The sequence below is a fragment of the Cricetulus griseus genome, chromosome 3 (genome assembly GCF_003668045.3).
Source record: "Cricetulus griseus strain 17A/GY chromosome 3, alternate assembly CriGri-PICRH-1.0, whole genome shotgun sequence".
In the NCBI taxonomy this organism is placed as follows: Eukaryota; Metazoa; Chordata; class Mammalia; order Rodentia; family Cricetidae; genus Cricetulus; species Cricetulus griseus.
The window spans coordinates 205964755-205989961 of NC_048596.1; the positions used below are offsets into that span (position 1 = coordinate 205964755).

A 25207-nucleotide genomic window follows, 5' to 3' on the forward strand; every position below is an offset into this window, starting at 1 on the left:
TGAGCTATAATAACAAAAAAGTCCGTGTTTCTGTAACAAAATACCAGAGCCTAAATTTTAAAGAAAAGAAATAATTTTTTTTATAGCAACAGAGATTGGGAATTCCAAGATTGGACTAGAGAAGTCCTTTTAGCTGTTTCATAACACAACGGGGAATTCCATGGAGAGACAGAATGAACAGTGGGCCAACTTATGTTTTCCTTCCTCTTCTTTAAAAAGATTCCTATTTATTATTGAGTACATGGTGTTTGTGTGTGTGTGTGTGTGTGTGTGTGTGTGTGTGTGTGTGTGTGCGTGCATGTGTGTGCATGCATGTTTTCGTGTGTGCCTGTATGTGTACATGTGTCTGCATATGTATATTTGTGTGTACCCATGTGTGTGTTTGTGTGTGTGTGTGCATGTGTCTGTATGCATGTGTGTGCGTGCCAGTGTATGTGCCATAATGTGCTTGTGAAGGTTACAAGGAGTCAGTTCTCTTTTTCTACTGTGTATTTATTCCAAGGATTGAACTCAGATTGTCAGACAGGTATGACAATAACTTTGACGGGCTAAGTCATTTCAGGCCTTCTCTTTTTTATTTTTATACTTTTAATTTTTTTCAGGCCTTTTCTTCTTAAAAAGCCATTAATACCATCATGAGGCCTCACCCTCAGAATATCACCTAATTCCAACTGCCTCCACAAGGCCTTGTCTCCAGATACCATTAACACAGGAATTTTGTAATTACCTTTCCAATACATGATGATTGTGGTTGCTTTCCTGTGTTAGCATGACTGTAAAGGTCACCCAGAAGCTCACAGGAGGAGGAACCACACCTTCCCTGTGATGGATCACACTGCAGCTCTCAATGGTTTTCAAGCCATGAAAGATCTCACAGTGGTTGTAAAAGCATGCACAAGACTGGTGCAAGCACAAACCAGACCAAAGCCCAGGATGAAGATTAGAGCTGGACACCAAGTCCTACTCCTAGCCATAGAGCTCTGGGCAATTGTTAGTTACTGGGAGAGAGAATCACATTCCTGCAAGAATCTAACATCTGGTCCGTCAGCCACGCTCCTGTGGAAGGCTGCACATCCAAGAATGTTTTTATGGCACAAATGAGCCTTGTTGTGGCAGGGAGGCAGAAAGTTGGTTGGCTGTGGGGATAAGCCTGGTCAAAACACACTGTATGAAATTCTCAAAGAACTAATAACATTTAAAAAAAACTTTTTAAAAAACATATGACCGGAATAAGGGGGAGAAGTCTTAGACTTTATCTAATAGAGCCCCGGGTGGGGCTTAGAGATCACTTTGACCAGAGTTCCATCTATCTGCTCACATGGAACAGGCAAGAGGGCTCATAGGCCCACTTGGAGTGGCACTGTCACATCTAGTTACACACTCTCTCCAGAATTTCATCTTAACTGCCAGAGGCTAGGCTGAGAAAGGTGGTAGGGAAACCAAAGGGACAATTAGCTGGCGTGTGTCTCAGGCAGATTGTTTTTGGACACTTGGTTCCTAAGACGCATTCAGCAGATCCCTGTGAACAGCAGAATGGGCTCCGAACAGTCTCTGATAGGTTCCTTGGGTCACGTATTTGACTTGAAAACAGTTTTGGGAATTAGTCAGGTTTACACTGGGGGAATCCAGTGCCCTTTCTTTCAAAAATGAAAAGGTGGGCATGGTGATGCATGCCTTTAATGCCAGCACTTAGGAGGCAGAGGCAGGTGGCAGAATCTCTATTAGTTCATGAGGATCAACGGGAGTATGCATAGAAAGCAGTTTATGGGTAGCCAAGGAAATGGTACTCATGCACTTAGTAGGTACCTCGCTCTCAGAAGCAGTGATCTACACTGGGATCTTCTTTCAAGTTTTCTGGATATAAATTCAGTTCCAGGAAAGATGAGCAGTGTGGCACAGTAAGGAAAGGAAAGGGAGGACCACAGGACTGAAGTGTAAATCCTGTGGCTCTCCATCCCAACTCCGGGGCTGGCTTTGAAGGTCTCTGGTGAATCTTACTGGTTGTTTAGGGGATAAGTTTGTTTCCCTAGGAATGAAGTGGATTTCAGTCACCCTCCTTCTTGAATTTCAAGTGTGTGTGTGTGTGTGTGTGTGTGTGTGTGTGTGTGTGTGTGTGTTTATTTGCATATATGAATCTATCATTATGTGTATATGTCCCTGTGTATATATGTATGCGTTATGTATGCAAGTGTGGTTTTTTTGCTTTCAACATTTATCTATACGACAATCCCTTCCTTGGGGAACTTTGAACTTGACCTCTAGCTCTACAGTTGGTCCCAGAGAGAGGTGAGATGCTAGGATTTCACAGCCTTATAAGTTGAACTGAGGTGAAATTTATTTTATGGAGAATTGAGGAAATTACAGTCAAATGCCAAGTGAGCATGCCTCAGGGGCCAGCATTTGTCTAATGTGTGGGAGGACATATATTTGGTCCCAAGCATTGAATAAAACCTATATTTTAGTAGAAGGTCTCTCCTTCTTCCCCAGATAGAGGAGGAGGGGGTGGGGGTCGGAGTGTGCCCCCACCACATCTCTGGTTATCATCTGCTTCTTTGACTGAAAGGTCCTAGTGGGTCATCCACGTGTCACTGGGCAGGTCTCTCAGGCAGGGTTGCTTGTCCTCCAAACAGACCCACCCAGATTCACCAGTAGCTAACAGACACGACTTGAAAATCTGCAAAGCAGCATCTAGGGCTCATTGGCCCTGCCTATAAATCTTCTTTTGTTACTTTCCATGAAGTTTTAAAGATCTCCACCTGCCACTAGCAGTCAGAAAACTTGAGGTGGGGGTGAGCCCCCGTGCATATCTGTCCAGATCCTCTCAAGTCTTCCACCCCCAGCGAACTGCTCCCTCTTCCTAGGGCTCACCGAAAAGGAGCAGGTGACACCTGCTTTTTTACTACCTGAATGTGGGAAACAAACTTGGTTAACTATGGAAACCTCAGGACAAGAACTTAGCCATGTGTTCCCAGAATATGGCTCTAGGGCTGAGATCACAGATGTCTGATAGATCACTGCCAGCTCATCTTCAGGAACTGAAAAGAGGTTTGGTGGAAGAGGAATATTTTAGCTGGACCGTTTTCGGTTGCTCCCAGTCTTACCAGCAGGGGGCTCTCTTGGACCATAGTTAAGATCCAAGAGTTAAAGGCAGCAAAATAAAATGTGAATTTGTCTTCTCATTGACACATCACCACCCCTTCATTTCATTTTCATTTTTATCTTCTCTGCTCATAGGAAGCAGGATTTAAGAATCCTCTAAAATCCATCTGGGAAGTCTTATTAGATTGATTTTAGACAATATGATCAGGACTTGGGAGTGAGAAATTAAGGGATAATGGGAAACTGTGAAAACCTAGTCACATAGGAAGGAAGTCATTGAACAAGACAAGAGATCGTCCTCATGGGTTTGAGATGCAGATCCTAGTTTTGACTTTCTTCCTTCCATGCCTGTGACCCCACCACCACCACCCCTGGCTTTCCACATAAACTAAAAAGACTTGGCTTGAGAACTGGACCTGTAATGTAAATGACCACCAAGACAGATGGTAGTGGGCTGGCTAGATGCTGTAACCCTGCAGTGTCAATTCTCATAAAGCTGTTGACCAGATGTAGCAATGGGATATTCCCTCTCCCTTCCAGTAGTTAACAAATTGGCTACAAGAACCCTTGTGGCTGCAGCCTGTCAAAAAGGTTATCTGCAAAGACACATAAAGTTCTCCCCACTGGCTTATGAAACAATGTATTATTTTATAGTTAAGAATCCTTCTAAGGCAGGGAGGTTCCTAGTCTTACTGCAACTTGATATGCCATGTTTGGTTGATATTCATGAGAGGCCTGCCTTTTCCTGAATAAAAATTGGGGAAGGGTGGATGAGGGGGGCAAAGAGGAAGTGGGGGTGAGGGGCTGGGAGAAGAAGAGGGAAGGAAAACTGCAGTGTGGATGATGATGACAATAGTAAATATATATATATATATATATATATATATATATGTTTATATATACTTTGCTAAAGAGGGTGGAGCCTGAGAAGTGATGCACAACACTTGGAGAACCCCAGAATATCACAGATCAAGAGGCATTTTTTGCTTTAGGAAGTAAGAGCCCTGTAAATTGCCAAGGTTATTCCTAGCCCTTTTGTGTGCAGAGCATTGAATGGCTTACAAAACAAAGACCATCTTCTGGTTCAGAATTTCCTCTGATGGCACAATTGGGGACTCAAAAAAAATTGAATCTTGTGACATAGAATTAAACATTGCAGCATAAACTTTCCATATTCTGTAAATAAGCTGTATTGAATTGACTAGTAATACCTCCTGCATACACTTCTTTTATTCTAATAAGAATTAAGGAACACTGATGGTACTAATGCACAGGCTTGTTAGTGCAATGGGTGGATGTGTGGTTGAACATATGGATGGAAAACAACACAGTGATAAAGCCACTTTTTTCTGCACCAATGCCCCTGACTCATTGACAAGTAAAAGGCAAATCACTGCCATGTTGATTTGGCCCTAGTTACAAATACTCACCCAAAGACAACAGGATAAAGACAGAACGCAGTATGTATAATCAGAATAATATTATTCAGCCTTTAAAGGGCTGGAAAACTAGCTCAATTTGTAAAGTGTTTGCTGAGAAAGCATCATTTCAATCCCCAGAACCAATAGGAAGAATCTGGACAGGATGATGTGTGTGCTTGTAATCCTAGTGTTTGGGAGGCAGAGAAGCAGTTCCTGGGAGGGTTGCTGACTGGTCCAGTGCATGAGGCCGGTGAAAGAACCTGCCTCAAAAAGCAAGGTGGAAAACACATGAGCAATGATCCTGGAGGATGACCTTTGGTCTCCTCACACACTCACATACATGTGCATCCACATGGATACACACATGCTTAGGCAGGAGGGACTAAGAGTTGGATCACAGAGTAGATAAACCTTGAAGGCATTATGCTGAGTTAAAGAAGCCAGTTGTCCAGAGACAAAGATAATCCCACTTTTATGAAGTATCTGAAGTCATCCATTTCACAGAAACAGAATTGGATGACTGCCGAGGTCTGGGTGGTAAGCAGGTAGAAACTAAACTCATAACTGTGGAGCTCTCAGTTTATAAGAAGAAGCTGTTCATGGAGCCATCCTCAAAAAATGTGAACACCACAGAATTTAGCTCTTAAAAGTAGCCCTGTACTGATGAAGCAGAGGCAGACACCCACAGCTATACACTGAACTGAACTCTGGAACCCAGTTGCAGAGAGGGAGGAGTGATGAGCATTGGGGTCAAGACCGGGCTGGTGAATCCCTCAGAAACAGCTGGCCTGAACAAGGGGGAGCACATGGGCCCCAGACTGATAGCTGTGAAACCAGCATAGGACTGATCCAGACCCCTGAAAGTGGACATCAACAAGGAGGCCCTGGCACACTATGGGGCCTCTGGTAGTGGATCAGTATTTTTCCCTGGTGTAAGAATGGACTTTGAGAGCCCATTCCGTGTGAAAGGATGCTCTCTCAGCCTGGACACATGGGGGAGGGCCTAGGCCCTGCCCAGGATGATGTTGTAGAATTTGGGGAGTTTCTGTGGAAGGCCCTACCCTCCATGGGGAGCTGGGAGGAGGGAAGGGAGAGAGAGAAGGGATTGACATGTGAAGCAAGCTTGTTCCTAATTTGAACAACAACAACAACAACAACAAAAGTAGCCCTGTGGAAGCATGGCTGCACACCCCCAACTCCAGCACTCAGGTAAAGGCAAGACCACCAAAAGCTCCAGGATAGCCTGTGCTACACAGGAATGCTAAGATGTAAAAGTTTATATTATACTTAAAAAGATACAATAAAAAGTAAAACAACCAGGGTAGTGGTACACATCTTTATCCCAGGCAGAGGTTGAAACGCCAGTTCCAAGCCACCTAGGGCTACATAGTGAGACCCTGCCTTAAAAAAGGAAGTATTTTTGTAGTAAGTAGGGGTATTGTTAATGTCTGTCTGTCTGTTTGTTTTGAGACAGTGTCCCCTGAAACCCAGACTAGCCTCCCTATGGGACTAAGAATAGCTTTTAAGACTCCATCTCCTTTCTCAGCTTCCTATATTCTGGAATTACAAGGTGGTACCATCACTGTTCCTGCCCTGTCACCTATGCCACCCCAGTATAACCCAAGCTGGCTCTCAACTCTCAATCCTTTGGATTCTACCTCCTGGGGCACTACAGTTATATCACAGGACCCATTTGGGAACCAAGAAGGGCTCTTTTAATTTAATTTTGTTGTTTTTTTGGGGGACTGAACCCAAGGCCATGAACATCTTGGGAAGTGCTGGGTTGTGGCAATCGATCAGCAAGTAAGAGTTCTTTAGGACAGTAATTAGGAGTTCCAAGAAGGCACTGTTCTGCAGGTTTCATTTGTACTAGAATTAAGTCGTCACAGCTACCTGCAAAGCAAGAACTGCTTTATCCTTCAGGAGGAAATGGGGGAAGACAGACTAGACAACAGACAGAGTGGTCCAGCATCTATACCACAATACCCCTATTTCCCAGTCTTTCTGCAGTTTACTGAAGATTACTAAAATCAATCCAGTGAAAATTATATTTGTGAAAAATTTTTCAGAGATTGTTGAGTGACAGACTTTTCCTGGAGAGAAGGCTCTATTGATCCAAAAAAGGAACCCAGGGCAGACCATGTACCATAGTCTAATTTGGTAAACCTAGATTTTTATTTGAGTTATTAAAAGGAGCATGGGCTGTGATATTCATGGTGCATGGTGCCCCCAAAAGTCACATGGATGCTCAGGGGCTACGCTGAATCCTATGGCCATCTTGGTGTTCAAGGTCTGTAATACAGCTGGGGCCATGGTGTTGTCTGGACCAGGGCTGCTGCCTATGACCATGTCTGAGTCTGTGGCCCAACAGCAGCCAGGGTCTGGGCTGATGTCTGTATCTCTTGATACCGTCAAAGGCAATGCCGAAGCCAGGGTACTGTGCTCATATTGGTGTCCAAGGGCCTTGATGCCATGGGGTTCATGCCAATCCGAGTGGCCTGCTCAGGTGCACAGGGCCAGTCCTGGGCTGCTGCTGTGGGCCATGTCTAGGTCTGTGGTCCAACAGCAGCCAGGGTTTGGGCTGATGTCCATGGCTCTTGTTACTACAGGGTGTGTGTGTGTGTGTGTGTGTGTGTGTGTGTGTGTGTGTGTGTGTGTGTTGTGGGGAAGGGGGCGTCATTGGAACCATGTGTGCTGAAATCAGAAGCAGCACAGCCCTGTCCTTCCTTGGCCCTGGGATATCTGGCCATGCCCCTTGCTGGACACTACAACAGGAGAGCTGGCAACACCTCAAAGACATGGGAGAGCTGACCCCTGCACTTGGGAGAGATGGTTCCACCCCTCATTGGCCCCAATAGCATGGGCCTAGGAGAGTTGGCTCTGCCCCTAACTTGAGGAGGTGATCCCAATGGCCCACCCTAACAGCTGCCCCATCTATGACTTTCTGAAGTGCATGAGGGGACTGGTCTTGTGGAATGATAACCGCAGGATTTCCATGACTCCAGGCAACAGCAGGATATCCAGGAGGAGTTTTGATGAGGGTCCAGTGATGGTGGTGTACCAGAAACCAGAGTCCTTGAACCAGACCAATGACTCATTGCAATGAACAGTTGTAGGTGGGAATGATTGGACAAAAGCTATACTGTGTGACACAATGCAGTTCCTGATGCCACTAAGATGAATGAAGAGGTGGTGGAGAGATGGGGGAGTGAGGTGGTTTTTGTTTGTTTATTTTGTTTTGTTTTTAATTAATTTGGGGGGACATACTGCACGAGTGAGGGTGGATATGGAGGAATGGAGAGGTGAGTGGGATTGGGATGCATGAGGTGAAATTTCCAAAGAATCGATAAAGAATTATGTTTTTTTAAAAAGGAAGATGGCATCACAGAAGCTCAAGCATGGGTTCCCAGCACAGCTTGAAGGCAGCTCCAGAGCCCCAGAGTCTCCACTTTGAACTTGAGCAGGATCTCAGCCCTGAATTTCAGCTGATCAGCATCTCCTCCCCTAGCAGTTGTTCTCTCTCTCTCTCTCTCTCTCTCTCTCTCTCTCTCTCTCTCTCTCTCTCTCTCTCTCTCTCTCTCTCTCTCTCTCTCTCTCATGCTGGGAATGGGCCTTATTTGTTTTCTCAACTGTGTGGGAGTTTCCCTTCCCTCCTAGGGGGAAGAGTTTTTATTCAGAAGAAACTGCCACTCAACCACTCAACAATTAGAGTGTTGATTAGAGTGTTGTTTCAGTTCAAGGGCAACAACAACAACAGCAGCAGCAACAACAAAACAAAAGCCATGCACTTCTAATCACAGCGCTTGGGAGGCAAAGGAAGGTGGGCACAGGTGCTCAGATATCCTGGGCTTGCTAAAGGGACAGATTCACCTCCTTGGAGAATTTCAGGTTAATAAGAGACTCTGCTTCAAAAAAAAAAAAAATCCCCTAAAGGCCCATGCCTGAGCCCCAGAGGCTGTCTTCCATTCTCTTCACCCAAATGCACAGATACAACAAATAGCCCAAGGTGTATCATAATGTCCAGTGCTACAACCTTCTCACCATGGGTTCGGGCAAGGGAATCTTAGGATTAAATAAAGACAAGATAGCCGGTCACTCTTGCAAGGAGAATGCCATTTATTTCAAAAGGGAGTAGGCTTATATACCAACAGCAGCCACAGTGGAAATTTACTCAGATCAAGGCACATGCCCCCAAGCCCCTGGCAATGGTAAGATAATTTGCATTTTTGCATACAGGCCTAGTCTGAAGGAGGGAATGAGGAAGTAAACACCTAGTCACGAGATAGACAGTGGACCTTAAGGACACTGTGGGCACTGTGGGTCACCCTCGATTATGAGAACAGCAGATCCCAAAGAGGTCCCCAGCAAAGGTGTTTATTTTATTAAAATATTCTTATTTGACACCTAGTAATAACATTTTTACAGGGTATAGTGTGGTATACAATATGTAATGATCAGATCGGGTTATTGCTGTACCTATGACTGCCTGTGTCTAATTTCTGTTACTGTAACAAGTACCCAATACAAACCAGTGCATAGCAAGAAAGTTTGTTTGGTTCCCAGTTTTGGAGATGTCAACCTGTCATCAATTGTCCCTGCTGGATTGGGCCTGTGATGAGGTAGTGGGTCATGGTAGAGACTTGTGGCTGAACAGACACACTTATCCTTAGTGGGGAAGCAAAAGAGAAGTACAAGCTGGCTCCCATGGTACCCCCGAAAGGGGCTCCAATAACCTCAAGACCTTTTAGTATTTTGCCACTTCCCAGTAGTACTATAGTGGAGACCAGACCTTTAACATATGGGGCTTTGGGGACTATTGGAAGTCCAAACTATTGTAGTCAGTTTAAGCATCAAGCATCTCTTGTTGGAGACTTCTAAGATCCTCTCTTTAGTGATGTCAAACACTCAGTTAATTGCTGTCACAGTTGCCTGTGACATCAGCAGATAGCAGTGTCTCAAAAAGCCAATACCCCACTGGTGTCTTTCTCCCACAGAATTAGGATGAAGTATAGCAATTAAGATCTGAAAGCTCGCATGCTAGGCAGTTAGCAAAATGCCAGGGTTTGGTTGCAAGAGTAAATTAAGCCTTGCTTTCTCGGCCTTCAGTGAAGAGCTCAGAGAAAGAATGGTTTTCTGCACTTTACAGAGTATTTTCCTGTCATTACAGAGGTGTGATGACATTCCAGTGTCAGGTGAAACAGAGAGGTGATGACCCCCCACTCACGGCTGGTTTTGTTTTTCTGGCACTGGAGAGTCATGTCCCTCCCAGGGCACAGCACTGGCTGTCACTTCTAGCTGAGCTGGTTTTAGTAAATACACATTTACTAAACAAAAAAGCGATACTTACTACTTTTACTAATTAACATATTAAAATTGCATTTTACTCATAGGGTCATAAGTTTAACAAAAGTTACAAATCGTGTGCCCTCTGTATATAATTCTTTGTTTTATTACAGTATGAGCCTGCTTTGCATATTGAACTTAACAGCGAGGCTTAAAGTTCCATCTTTCTACCAGATGAGGGCACTCCTGTTTTCTTCCAAAACTTACCTCTCAGAATTAGGAGACAAAAAGGGGTAAGGAAGGTGTGTGTATGAGAAATATGATCAAAATATATTACATGAACGAAAATATAATAATAAATCATTATTGATATATGCTAATAAATAAAAAATTTCAGTGATAGGAAAAATATTACCATTCTAAGTGCCGATTATTTTTTCTTTTTCTTTTTTCATTCTTGAAATTGGCTCTAACTGTGTAGTTCTAATTGGCCTGGAACTCACTATGTAGACCAGGCTGGAGTTGAGCCCACAGAAATCCACCTGTCTCTACCTCTTGAGTGCCGGGAAAGGCATGCACCAGTACACTCAGTTGATAACTTCTATTTATGCATATTTATTTTATTTGAGATGATGATATATTCAATAATATCTGCTGATTTTCATCAGTAGCTTTGAAAAATGTTTACTTTTCAGATACAGTCCCTAAAATCAATCTCTAAATCTATTAGTCTGGGATACAGCTTGGGCATGAGTGGGATACTGTTTTCCTGTTTGTTTGTTTGTTTGTTTGTTTTGAGAAAGGATGTCCTTTAACTTCTGATCCCCCTGACTCTACCTCCTGAGTGCTGGGGTTACAGACATATGCTGATGTCAAACCAGATCTTTGTGTATGCTAGACAAGCACTCTACAAACACAGCTTTGAGCATCCTTGGCTATGACTCAGTCCTCTGACTGTGGGGACCACCACGGGCTTTGGCATCAGCAGTTTAAAACAAAAACAAAAACAAAACACTCCAAAGGCTCTGACAAGTGAGCAGAAATAGAAACTACCACTGAGGCGTGGTGTGACTAGGAACAGGTTTTGTGGAAGCAAAACAGCAGACACTGGTTTTCTAATCTAGTGTATAATTCCCTAGAGGATTAAATAGAGTAATGTAAATAATGGCTTGCAAAGCCATGCACAGTTAGCTCTTTAGTTCACACTTGTCCCACTTGTGCTGGGCCTTGGCACTTTATCTTCACTCTCTTGCTCTCCATCTTTCTCTGGTTAGCGTCTGTCCTTTGCAAGTGCCACTATCCTCTCAGAACACTTTCATGGCTATACCCTGTGGAAGACTGCTGCATGGCCACTTGCTCCAGCTGCTTGCTGTATGTTAGCTTCCTGGCATTTCAGAGGCCCTTCTGCTTCACCTTCCAACACCTTAGCACCAGGGAGGATGGGCTGGTCATCGCTGCCTTCCCTGGCCCACTGAGGCACTTTCTGAAAGGCCCATGGCTCTGCTGATTATGGCAGTCTTTTCCAAATCTAGCCTTTGTCCCCATTGAGGTCTCCATTGGGAATGACAGGATAACTGTGATCATGAGTTGTGAGGACTCAGAGAGTACCCTCAGGCAGCCCAGGGCCCAAGAGTCAGGTCTTTCAGAGAAGACCTTGTAGACCAGGTATAAACTGTGTAATTAAAGAGATACCCTGGGACCAAGAGGACTGACCGACTCTTTCCATAAGACTACCCACAGAGACGGCCTTTAGATGGAAAAGTGGGGCAGTGGGAACAGGCCTACAGAAAAAGGAGGGGCAAGCAGTCCTAGGGAATTCTAGGCCCAGCCCTGTTCTGGATGGATTGATCTTACATTAGTGCAGCAATTACTTTTTGCCAACCTGTAGCAAGGACTGTGTTAGACCTGTGGTAGTTTGAACAAGAATGGGAAAGATTAGTAGGCGTGGCCCCGTTGGAGGAGCCATTGGGGGCGAGTTTTGAGGTTTCCAGTGCCCATGCTATTCTCAGATTTCTCTCTCTGTGTGTCATGGTTGTGGATCAGATGTGAGCTCTCAGCTTCTGCTCTAGCGCCATGCCTGCCTGCCTGCTGTCATGCTTCACACCATGATGGCCATGGGTTGTAATCAATCATCTGGGACAGTGAGCCCCAATTAAATGTTTTCTTTTGTAAGTTGCCTTGGTCCTGATGTTTTGGTCATGACAATAGAAAAGTAACTAAGACACCTCCCCAGGCCTTGATGTGCACCAACACTTGAGTGTCTGCTTCCATTGCAGTTGCTGTGGAATCAGGCTCATACACTGGTGAGTCCATGATGATGTTTGGTCCCCCTTCTGCTGCCAGCAAGTAGGCAGTACAATCAAGGAAAAGAAAGTATCATATGTGTGTTTGGTGAGACAGTTCTCTCCTAGTCCTACACAAGCCTGGTCATCCATATGTCCTCCTTCCTGGAGAGCTAAAGCAAGCCAAAGCAGTTGCTCATCCACCCTGTAGCTAGCCTTCTTTTTCAGTGTGGTGTCTTCTCCTTGGTGTGTTCCCTAACACCCGGGTGGATGACAACTGTGTGCATCCCTGCGTGGCTCTGAAGGATACCCCATGGACTTTTCTCTGCAAAGAAAGTGTAAAACAATACATCATGACACAAGAAACTGTATCCTTTTGCTATGGAAATGGGACATTAAGCATCGGACACATTGCCATTCCTTGAATAAAAATAACTCAAAATAGTATTTTTTGGAGGTTAATGCTTTGGACTTCAACACGGGAGAATTTAATTCAATTGAGGTTAATAGAATGATGACCGTGTGGCAGGGATGTCTTATGGCACCTTATTCTGAGGCAAGTCTGGGTGTTTTTCTTAAGATGATGGCTATAGAATTAAGTGTTCAATTGTGAGCAGCTCTACTGAGAAACAGAGCCAACACTCAAGATTTTATGTTCTCAGAGTCTCTAGTCCACTGTTGACTTCAAACTTTATTTGTGGCTGATGACGACTTTGAACTCATGATGCCTCCCTTCCTAAGTTAAGGGGTCACAGACCTGTGCCACTATACTTAGATTATGTAGTGCTGGGGATCGAACCCAAGGCTTTAGGCATGCTCTGAAAACACTGGAACAGCAGAGCACTTTCCCCAGCTCCATGGTGGTTTTTCAATCAGGAAACCAAATGAAGTTTTTGCTGTCTACTGCAGGTTCTGGAACCTTGTTATACCACAAGATGGCAGTATAGCATCAATCTTTTGAAAACAATAATGAATTCCTGGCCCTTGTTTTGAGCCTCAGCAAAAATGTTTGCAGGGTTCTTTAAATTGATCCTGGTTTGCAATGGGCTCTGTGTGATTTCCTTTCAATAAGACAACCTGACTTCCTCTCCTCAAACTTTGCAGTGTTACAGGTGCCCACAGCACAATCAGGAAGGAGGGTAAGAAGTGAGGATGCCACATAGTCGGCTTTCCTATTAGCTTTCCACCTTTTGTTTATAGTATTTCCAGGTTGCCTTTACTACAGAGCAAAAACAAAGTATTCAGAAGATTCCTCTCACAAGTGGCTTCAACAAGCTTTGGTTTCCTGGTGGTGATAACCACATTACATTTTATTTACTTCAATCTTCTGGGCACCCAGCAACCGCATTGCCTACCCTCAAATATTTGATAAGTCTTAACACTTCTTAAATGTAGTAACTAAGGACAGGCCTATGTAACTTAAAGAGGTATCTTGGGCAACTACCCTGTCATTTGTTTAATGCACATGGGCCTAGAAGGGTCCTTCTTTACTTTTCCTACCCTTACAATCAACTTTGGGTATCATTTGAGTGTTGGCAACTTTTGATTCACGTTTAAGCCTTCAAAGCCAAGAACTATCCCTGTGGTTCAGCAGCAGTCTGTTTGCCGCTGACAATTGTAGGCCTTTTTACTGAAAGTCCTCAGAGTGGAAACAGCTCTTTTTCTTGATTCATAAGTTTGCTAAGTTTTGCACACTTATGGCCATCTTGTAAAAGTTATCATATATGCCATTTTACAAGGATATATGGAAAACAAATGAGCTGAGACCTTCAAAGTATGACAACTCCTCAAAGTCATAGTTGAACACTGTCACCAAGAATACCATTATGTCAGAAAATCAGCAACTAATAGTGCTTCTTTTCCCCACACATGATAAAGCCCTACCCCCAATTTTGACCTTATTACTGACTATGCAGAGAGCATGGCCAGTTTGCACACACACACAGCCTCCAAATCGGTGTGTAGGTTAGATGGGAGTACATGTAGGTACCTAGATCACAAAACAGCAATTATTTAATGAATAAAACTGCTGGCAAAGTGCCCAATCTTTCAAGGTTAGATGGACTCGGTAGCTGAAGAATGTATTCACATTATACATATCTAATTTTAAAAACCCAGTTAACACAAACAGTGACTCTGGAAGGGAATAGAAAATTTAAACAAATATTCTTCAGTGAAGATCAGTAAAAGAAGTAGTTTTTTTTCACTATTAATTCAGATTTTTAGTCACTAAAGGAAAAGCAAACATCTAAGAAGGGCACCCAGGGCCCCTCCCCAGCCACAATGCTGGACTCCAGTTATTAGCAGGGTAGCTGCCACTTTCTTAGCTTGATTGACAGGTTAATAAGGGACCTGGGGCTATCTTTTTAGTATGAACATACAACCTTACCAATTACTTTTAAATTATTGCTAATCTTCCAGAAATTAAAAAGCTCAAGAAGGAAAAATATCTGAAAAATATCTGCTGAAGAAGCATTTCCCAAAAGTGGTTTGAAAGGTCCAGTTCAGAAAATTTGCCAGCATTTAGTCAATAGAATTTAGGCACTGGGGATTTTTTTTTTTAAAAGGAAAACTTGTAGTTTATAATAGTTCATTGGTTCAATTAGGAGTAAAAAAGAAGGGAGTTTTGTAATGCAATTGTCCAGCAAAGGAAACCGCTTTAAATTGGGGGATTATGTGCACAGACCACCTGTGGGGCATTCAGAGCCTTTTCTATAATGTACAGCCCAGGCCTAGCTGCCTGCGGGCTGGCTAACAAAGCCATGGAAAGCTGTTGAAAAGGCTGAGCGCACTTGCGCCTCTGGTCTTCACTAACTGTTACAAGTCTTCGGCTCCCTCTCTCCCTCTCCTTTTTAAAGTAAAAGTCCCATATCCCTTTAATGGAAGAGCGTTAAGGCTCTGCGGTGGCCAATTGGTCTGCACCAAGAGGAGCCAGGCAGCAGGGAAAGAAACTTCAGACTACACAGCACATTCGGAGAGGAGAAAAGATCAAAGTTTTTCAAACTCAAAAGACCAAGTTCCCTACAGATTAACCCTATTCATTTAGCTCCTCTTAAAGGAATGATGTGCGGAGCCACTGGGCAGACAGGTAAAAAGTTCAACAATTGCCAGCACATTCTTCTGCTGATTCAACAGCCTTCTGTTCAAATAAATTAGCTTAGTCTTGACAGAGGAACAATAGCTTTTTTCTCCAGGAAAAGCAGCACACTTGGAATACACAAGCACGGAGCACTATTAAGAAGTTAACCCATTCGTTTAATCTGTTAGCTAGCGCCTGCCCTGTTACACCAGATTGTCAAGTGACTTACAGTGTAGAGGTGACCCATGGCTTCAAATACTAACCTCCACATTTCAGAGTGTGGCCAGGTCTGTAAAAGGCCACGGGTTTCTTTCAAAAATCACAGACAGGAGATACTCACATAGGGCTGCTGTTTCAACCTAAGTGACATCATACCAGCCAAATAAACAGGCTGAGTGGAATGGCTGCCTATGCAAACTGTCCACACACACCACACACACCAAGATGAGCTGTCACTCACAGGTCAGCAAGGAGAGACCATGAAAGACACCATCTTTGGGGAAAGTGCAAAAACGCGATTTTGATTTCAATTCAACAATGACATTTACTTTGCTAACAGTTTAAGAACTAGAGGTTAACAGGTTATTGTCTCCATGCCTAAAATCAGTGTACAGAATGGCAAGCCAGAAAATGTCCGCTTCCCCACATGTCCTCAGCAAGCATAAGGGGAACAGTTCAGAAAAGTCGGGGGACAGGGTGGTATTTAAATCATTTATCAAAAGTCATTTTATTGACAAAATAGAATACTTATATTTGTTCTTACAGGGGTAGCCTCTAAACTTTTTACAAATAATGTACACATTGTATATCTTTGGATATATACATACTTTACACTTTTCTTTTTCTTTTTCTTTTTTTTTTACAATTTAACAAATAATTATATAAATACATCCTCTAATGTAAGAAACCCGTATTTACTTGGGGTGTATAATTAAGACATTTCTTGTTTATTTAAGGCATCTGCCTGGTCATTAAGAATACCCAAACCGTGCAATCCCACAAGGTAGCAGTCGTCCCTCCTCCAGGGTGTATGAGGAGTGAATTTATGCAGGCGGGGGTCGAGGGTGAAGCAGTCCCTTGGGTGAAGTGTGTAGCTTGACCTCAAGGCTTAGCCAGGGTACCCAGGAGGGTTCCAACTCTCCTAGACGACTGAAACCACTGCCTGGGGGAGGCGCTCCGGAGCGTCGGAGGGGAGGGGCTGGGTCTGGGAGGCTTCAATGCCAGGTACTTTGTTCTGAGTGAGTCATTTAAGTCCCAGCGGCTAATGGATACCATTAAGAGTTCATTATCATGCTAATAGCAATCAACACGGTGAAGGGGTGGGAACCCCGGCCGATCTGGGGTCCCTTCGCCGCCCTCGGGCTCCCCATCCCCCACCCCTCTCCGCCCCTTCTGGGCGTCCGCTCAGGGTTCAGACCTGGGACAATGGCATCTGCTTAGGGTAAGACATGGAGCTGGCCGTGCCAGACCGCCACGTCAGGCCGGTGCTGACGTCGCTGTAGAGAGATCCCCCGCCTCCGCCGGGTCCCCCACCCCCACCAGGCCCCGGACCGCCGCCCCCCGGGCCGCCGCCTCCGGCTCCCGCGCCTACGGCTGCGCCCTTGCTGGCCCAGCAGCAGCGAGTGCACAGCGCACGCCAGGACTCCAGAGTCTTGCCGGACCAGACCCACACGCCCGACGTGATGCCCACTACCAGACACATGAAGTACTTGAGCATGAAGACCGCATAATCGGGCCTGCGTGCCTGGTCGGGCTGCAGGTCCCGAAGGCATGGGCAGTTGTGAGTGGCCTCCCAGCGTGGACGGTTGTGCTGCTCATAGAAAAGGCAGGCGACAACGACGGCGGCAGGCACCGTGTAGAGCACAGTGAAGAGGCCCAGGCGGATCATGAGCTTCTCCAGCTTGTGTGTCTTGGTTGGGCCTCCTTGTTGCTTGATGACCGAGCGGATTCGAAACAGCGACACGAAACCAGCCAACAGAAACATGGTGCCAATGAAGAGGTAGATGACCAGTGGTGCCAGCACGAAGCCGCGCAGGTTGTCGAGGCTCTGGTTGCCCACGTAGCAGATGCCTGCCACCGGGTCGCCGTCCACGGAGCTGAGCGCCAACACCGCGATGGACTTGACGCTGGGCACCAGCCACGCGGCCAGGTGGAAGTACTGCGAATAGCCTGCGATGGCCTCGTTGCCCCACTTCATGCCAGCCGCCAGGAACCACGTGAGCGACAGGATTACCCACCAGATGGAGCTGGCCATGCCAAAGAAGTAGACAAGGAGGAAGACCACCGTGCACAGCGCGGGGCCAGTGGTCTCATAGCGCACGTGCTGCTCCACGGCTCCCAGCTCCTCGTACTCGCCGCGCGCGCCCGGGCCGCTCGCCCCCGCTCCCGCCGCCCCCGCGCCAGCCGCCGCGGCGCTGCCAGCACCCCCAGCTCCGCCCGCACCCGGAGCGCCACCGCTGCAGGCCACCTTCTCGTGCCCTGCCACCAGGCGCACTAGGTACCCGACTGACACGAAGAGGTAGCAGGCGGAGAGGAAGATGATGGGCCGCTCAGGGTACTTGAAGCGCTCCATATCGATGAGGAAGGTGGAGACGGTGGCGAAGGTAGAGACGAAGCAGAGCACCGACCACAGGCCGATCCAGAAGACGGTGAAGGCGCGTTCATCCTGGCTGAAGAAGGGGTTATGGCAGGGCAGCGCACAGTTGGCGATCTGGCCGGTCTTGACGCGGTTGTAGAGGGGGTGGCGTTCACTGGACACGCTCACCATCGGCGCGCGGCACTGGCACCCGGGCTCGCAGGGAGCCGCGCCACCACTAGGGGGCCTCGCCTTCCCGCCGCGCGAGGGGGGCGCAGCCGCCGTGTCCCCGCTGCCCCTACTGCCACCCCCACGGTGTGGGGGCCTGGCCCCTGGCGGGCGGCCGTGGCCGCTGCCGGAGGGCGGCTGCTCGCCCGGCGGCGGCGGCGGCAGGCGGCGCGGTGGGCTGGGCGCGGCCGTGGTGAGGTCGGTGCGGTTGTAGTCCATGCACAGTGTGTCCGGGTTGCCCTGCTCGGGCAGCCGGTCGCAGCGCATGCGGTCAGGCCAGGCGAAACCGTACTGGCGCATGAGCGGCGCGCAGCCGGCCTTGGCGCGTTCGCACACCGAGCGGCAAGGCGGCAGAGGCTTCTTGTAGTCTTCCAGGCAGATGGGCGTGTACATGCTGCACAGAAAGAACTTGAGGTCGGGGGAGCACTGGATCTCCACCAGCGGCCAGAACTGGTGCACTTCCAGGCCCGCCTCGTCTTGTGTGTCGTGGTTGAACTGGTTGGGCATGTAGGTGTAGTTGTAACCGATGCCCTTGCACAGCGGCACCGTGATCTCCTGGCACGCCAGCTCCTTGGCCGAAGCGGCGGCGGCGCCGCTGGAGCGCTGCAGCAGCGCCAAGGCGGCTAGCAGCGAGGTCACTTCCAACAGGTAACCCCACTCCATGCTGCGCGCCGCGGCCCCACGTCGTCCTCCTCTAGGCGGCGCGCACTAGGGCTCTAGGGGACCCAGCGAGGAATCGGAGGAAAGGGAGAGCAGGCGACCAGCGGGTCTTGTGCGGCTTCTTCCCGAGGAGCTGAGAATCGGCCAACAATCTAGCCCTTTCTTGGGCAGCGTCTGTGGCAGCAGGGTCGCAAGCTTAGGCAGAAGTCGTCCGGCCCTCCCCGCCCCCCCGTGCCTCTCCTGGGGCGAGGGTGACCGCAAGCGCGCCACAGTTCCACAGGGTCTGCCCTACGCCCTCTGGGTGGCACTCAGCCCTCCCGGAGCAGAGTGGTGGCCCCTGGGCTCATCGTCCAGAGCTCGCGCAGGTCCTCCTGCACACCCAGCCACTTCGCGTGGCGCCCAGCAGCGGAGGCTCAGAGGGCGGCGCGCAGCAAGTTTCCTTTCGGGCCGCAGTCAAGATGGCTGTGCCTGGCCGCTCGCCTCTGGGGTCAGACCTAGCGGCCCCTCTTTGGGCCCCGAGGGTTCATGTCCGTCCCAGGCCGCGCCGCCACTGCCAGAGTTCCGGGCCCTCCGCTGGTCAGGCCGCCGCCTTCTCACTCCCGCGTCGGTCCCAGTCGGTCCTCCTGCATCTGCCGCCGCCGAAAGTCCACGTCGCTTTCTAGTGGTCACAGTCGGTCAGGGTGCAGGCTGTGCCTTCTTGCGAGACCGACAAACAAACACAGAGCAAAAGGCAAGGGGACACCTGAGGGCCGTGGTCTGCGCCAGCAGCCACCTCCTCCTCCGCAGGAGCTGCGCCCTTCGCCCAACTTCCCGGCTCCAGTCAGCTAGCACCTCCAGGCCGGCTCATGAATATTTATAGAGCTTGTTCTGGGTCTCCGCCCCCTTCTGGGATCACCAATCACTGGGCGGTGGGGCGGAGTCTATGTGCTCTCAAGGCTCAGCCTTCCTTAAGGAAGTCCGTAGTTCAGCCACTGCTTTTCTGGGTTAGGGCGGATGGAGAGTTTGGTCACCTTGGAATTGACCGCAAAAATTGAGCATTCACCCAGACTGTCCCCAAAGAGCTCAGCGCTTCAGAGATCCTGATCGAATTTCTCCGAGTCTGCACCCGGGGACTTCCTGAGACAGTGTTCGGTAGTGCGTGCACCTCCCATGGCTCTCTGAACCTGTCAAGATCCAGCTAGTCTCGGTCCATGGACAACACCTGCTGGTTCTGGAGGGCCTCGGAAGCGCAACGAGGGCTCTAAGGCTGGTCCAGACCCGAAGCTGGGGTATTTAGGGAGGGATGGCCTCTTCGGATTCTCATAACGAGGACTTTTCAGACTTGGAGATTTGGTGATGTAGTGCTACTTCTGTTGCAGTTAGATGATCAGGTTTGGTCATGGACAGCCCATGAGTACTTTGGGGCCTTGCCTGCATGCAAGGGTCGCGGTACATAAGTGCCTATTGCTGTGTGATCTGGGGCACCTCAATTCCTTACCTAGAAAACGGGAGTGATCAGAACAGATGTCATGGCGGCGGGGGGTGGGTGGGGAGAGGAGTTGATTTTTGGATGAGACAAAAATATATAAATATTTGAAGCACGTGGATCCAGTGCCTCCTTTCAAATACAAACTTACTAGTAAGACACACTGACAACTACTACTGCACTCACAATTCGCTTGCTACTTTAAAGACATACACTCATCTACCTAAAAACTTAACATGTGCTTGCAAGCGCCTCCTTTTCTGCTATGAGAGGCGGGGCTGCACCCTAGTGGGGACACCGGACCGGTACAGAGCTCAACACACAGAATCCGAGGAGCGTTCAGCAGCCGCCAGCGCTTTCAGCGTCCACCTTAAGAAGGGAGGGGGGTGTGAGGGGCCAGGGCTTGGCAGGTTCATTTACGCTTGTTAGGACGTCCCAGGGGGTTGTCTTTCTCCTAGAATGGAGTGTTTATTTTTTAATTGATGTGCTGTTTCATTTAGCGCTTGTATGGAACTCATGCTGCGGCTGTAATTACTGTAATCTCGGGAATAAGCATTTCAGATAGCCAGGAGGGTGGCAGGCGCACGGTCTCTCTCTCTCTCTCTCTCTCTCTCTCTCTCTCTCTCTCTCTCTCTCTCTCTCTCTCTCTCTCCCTCCCTCCCTCTCTCTCTCTCTCTCTCTCTCTCTCTCTCTCTCTCTCTCTCTCTCTCTCCTTTTCTTACTTCCCTCCTTCCCTCGTATCCTCCTCCCTCTCCTCCTCTCCCCCCTCCCTCCTTTCCTTCCTTTCTTTTTGTTTCAGGATTTTTGTTCTTTGTCCGATTTCATACCAGGAACAAGTGGAACTAGAGAACAAAAGTTGCTTAGGGAGTAGAGACAGAGGCGGACTGCAGGTCCAATCAAGGCCATGCAGGTTCTTTGGGGGTAGAGTGGTGGTGGTAATGCGGAAGGATAGCAGTTATCTGTATAAAAACAACCTTGTGGCAAAACAAAATTAGCAACCTTGGTGTATCCTGAGTTCCAGTACTCGGTCTTCCTCCTGCTCTCTGACGCTCAGTGCAGCAGCCTCTTAGGAATTGCGCCTTCTGTAGGCCCGCAGAAACATCGCCCCTGCGGTTTCCAGCAGGCTTTTGCCCTCCCACGCAAGACTTCTGGCCTAATAGGTACATCCCACCATCTTTTTATTTATTTAGCATTTTAAAGTTGAAATTTATTTAGTAATTCTCATAGTGAATACACATTTCCTACTCTTGAAAACAAGAGCTAACTCCTCTAGAATCCAGAATTCAAAGCGTATGTGAAGTTAGCTGTTTCAGTAGAAAACCGGCCAGGAGAAAAAGCCACGCCTTTACTTTGTTGTTGTTTACTTTTCAGCCGATCCCTCCCTCCATCCAAGTTCCAGTGCGTGAGTTCGAACGTAGAAAGTCACCTATATCTGCATTGTCAGGGTACCCATAGGCTGTCCCCCACAGTACTGGGTTCAGGCACTACCCTGATCTGGGTCCCAAACGAGCAAGAAAGGCAGCACCTCTAGATGACTGCGCAGGCGCGGGAAGCCAGCCTTGCCCTCCCCCCCTCCAAGACCACAGGTGGGAGGAGCCAACTTTCCAAAAGCCACACAGCTGGCGAAGTTTCTACTGTTTTTCTTCAGTAGAGAAATGTCAAATACTGAAGTTTAGAATTACAGTATATAAATTGAGTAGAGTTAGGTAAAACAAACTGACATTTGAAAACTGAGGCTGAAAATAGTTGATTTTGGCTTTTAATTGGCATTAAAAATTTTTAGAGACAAAATGAAGCTTGAGGGTGTGGAATGTGTAAAGTTTGGGTAAGAATATTAAGTTCACATGAAATAACAAGCAGACAGAAGTTCAGATTTCCAAAACCATGGGCTATTTGAAGACCACTGATTTCAGCCATCAACTCACACATAAAAAAATGAATGGAAATCTACTTTTCATTGAGAAAATACAACAATAGCATTTAACACTATTATTAAAGGGCTTTTTAGTATTTCAGAGTATGAGTGGTGTCAGGAGCCAGTGAACATATAAAATGGCAGGCACGATAAGAGAAACCAAAATCATTACACACATATGTGTAAGAAAACAGTGATTAAGAAAATGTAACACAGCTACATTTTAGGGATAGGAAATAGTTTTAGGAATGATGGATAATAGAAAATTCAAGTTCTCTTGTCCCATAATTTTGTAGTTTCTGTCCTGGGCTGGCCCAAATAATCTTGTGTTGAATCCACATAGCACTTCAGGGAGTGTGTAGCAAAATCTATCCCATAGCTGGAATACAAAAGAAAGAAAAAACAACCCAGCTAAACTGATGAACTCCAGGTTCAGTGGGAGATGCTCTCACAAAATGTAAGGTGGAGAGACATTGAGGAGATAATATTGACCTCCACACGTGTGCATACATATGTACACACACACACACACACACACACACACACACACTCACACACACACACACACACACACACACACACGAGCATGTGCTCGAGCATGTATATTCATTCTTGGTCTCTCCTCCAACACACAAAGAAATGAACTTTTAAGCATTATCACTGATCATCAGCCCTAGTTTCCCAGCATATTTTCCTTAGGGTCCTAAATTAAGAATGGCATAAATTATGCTGGTGGTGCTGGAGCATACCTTTAATCCCAGCACTCGGGAGGCAGAGGCAGGCAGATCTCTGTGGGTTTGAGGCCAGCCTGGTCTTCAAAGAAAGTCCCAGGACAGTCTGTCTTGAAAAACAAAAACAAACAAACAAACAAACAAAAATACATAAGTTGCTGGGTACTAGTGGCATATACTTTTAATCCCAGCACTTGGAAGGCAGAAGCAGGTGGATATCTGAGTTCCAGGCCATCCTGGTATAAAACAGGGAGTTCCAGGACAGCCAAGACTATACAGAGAAACTGTTCCTTGACACAAACAAACAAACAAAATAAAACAAAAGTTGAAGAAAACTTTGATACCAACATGCTTTTATTTTTGAGGTTTTCTTAACATAGATGAATGGCCAGTTGCGGGCTCTGTATCAACTGTCTTCTACTGCAGACAGTGGTGTATCTCGGTGCAGGGGACACAAGACTGTGAAGTGCTCATCTCTAAATAGAACATCTATTTAATAAATACCTGGTCTATCCAAGGCTCAGGGATTATCCCAGAAGAGTGGGCACAAAGACCACAAGAGGCAGAGGGAGATGAGAACTGCTGTGAAACAGTGTTTTCTGCTCATGGCGGGGATGATGCACACATGAGCTCGTGGTGGGTGTGACTGTGTGCACCAGGACTACACAAGAGCAAGCCAGCCAACATCCCACCACAAGTGGGGGAGGCGTAAATGAAATCTTCCCTATAGCTGAGGAGCTATTGGCTAGCAGCTAGGGAAGGGAGAGAGTCAGATTTCTTTAGGAATGTGAGCCCTGGCAGCCTGATGCCTATGGTCCTGTGGGTGGCCCTACAGCCCTGCATGTACTGACAGCACTAAGTTTCAAAAAGAGTGTGTGATGGTGGGTGGAGGATTCAGACAAGTTGGACGGGAGAGAATGGGAAGCAGATCTGAGCAAAACACACCAGATTCATATATGAAGTTCTCAAACAGTCCATTTTGAAAGTTGAAAAAAAGAACAATTTAAATTTTATACTTGGAAACGTTACCTTAGGTTGGCTGTTGCCACAGGCCTTTAACCCCAGTGATTGGAGACAAAGACAGACAGATCATAGGAGCTCATTGGCCAGCCAATTGAGCCAAAATACTGAGATTCTGCTTTAGTGAAAAGACACTAACTCATCAAATAAAAGGGCATCTTGATATCAACCTCTGGCCTCCACCATGTGTGCAAGCATGAGCACACACCTGCATATGTAGGCATATTCATTTACACCACACACACACACACACACACACACACACACACACACACACACAAAATTACCTTGTACTAACATCTAATATGTGTTATTTTGTCCATTTTTATTTTTCTTATTGAGGAAAAGAAATTACCAAAGGGAAGACCAAGGCTTAGCTACCTCCCTTTTCATGTGTGAAGAGAGATTATTCAGGTATTTTGGCTGCTCCACCAACTGGTTTATGTCTTTCTCTTTGATTGGGGTGACCAAACCCACTACCCCACAGTGTCTTCTGATTGACCACTTGTGGTTTTGCCAAAAACAAGGGCTGGGAAAGGCAGAAGAGGTTTTGCGTTTGTATGAACTGACCTTAAAACTCTCAGTGCTGTCAGCATCAAGTATCCTTGATGGAATAGTCATCTAGTTTTTTGTAAGCTGCCCATGACATTAGGTCATCCCCTGATATTGCATGTTGACACATGTTACAAGCTAAGCAAAAGTGACTGGAGAAGACCATGTGTGATGTAGATAAGACGGCATATGGGCCAGACAATCCCCGAGGGGTCCATGTACCTTCCTGGACATGTGGCCACATCTATTTGCATTAGTTATTTTTCTCTTGCTGTGGTAAAACACCATGGCTAAGGATAGAAGTAAGGGTTTATTTGATTCATAAAGTTTGGAACTCATAGTTCCAAAGGGCTATGAGTCCATCAAGGCAGGAAAGTATGGCTGCAAGAGTGAGATGTGGCAGTTGGAATAGAAGTTGATGGGCCATAAGCAGGTAACACTAAACTACCCTCAGTGATGTACTTCCTCCAGTAAGGCCACAGGTCCCCTAACAGCACCACCAACTGGGGACTATGTATTCAAATACCCAAGACTATGGGGGACATTTTACTCAAACCACCATACTGTCTGAGCGTACCCTTCCTCCTTCATATTGGCATGTGGAGTGACTATTGTAAGAGTTCCTTGTGGGCTATGAGTGCTCCATGAGGTAAAACATATTCTGTTGTTCATTGCTAAATAGAATGACATCACAGTTAGTCTTAGCCTCTTTTTTTTTTTTTTTTTTTTTGAGCAACACTGACACAGTATGCTAGGATTGTCTCAAACTGGTGACTCTCCTGATTCATACTCCCCGTCATTAGGATGGCAAACGTGTCCTACCATATCCACGTTTAGTCTTAATATACAGAATGGTATTTAGTCTTAATATACAGAATGGTAAGGAATGCACTGAGA

At 46.8% G+C, this 25207-nt stretch overlaps 1 protein-coding gene across 1 annotated transcript; it reads right to left on the reverse strand.

Moving 5' to 3' along the window:
• Positions 1-16575: 16575 nt before the first annotated feature.
• Positions 16576-18630, reverse strand: LOC113834637 (frizzled-8). The gene has a single exon (XM_027405490.2). It carries the CDS (start codon positions 18628-18630, stop codon positions 16576-16578), a length of 2055 nt encoding a protein of 684 aa, XP_027261291.1.
• Between the last annotated feature and the right edge of the window lie 6577 nt (positions 18631-25207).

Coding starts and splice junctions, on each gene's coding strand:
- LOC113834637 (XM_027405490.2), bottom strand. CDS start 18,630: ATGGAGTGGGGTTACCTGTTGGAAGTGACCTCGCTGCTAGCCGCCTTG.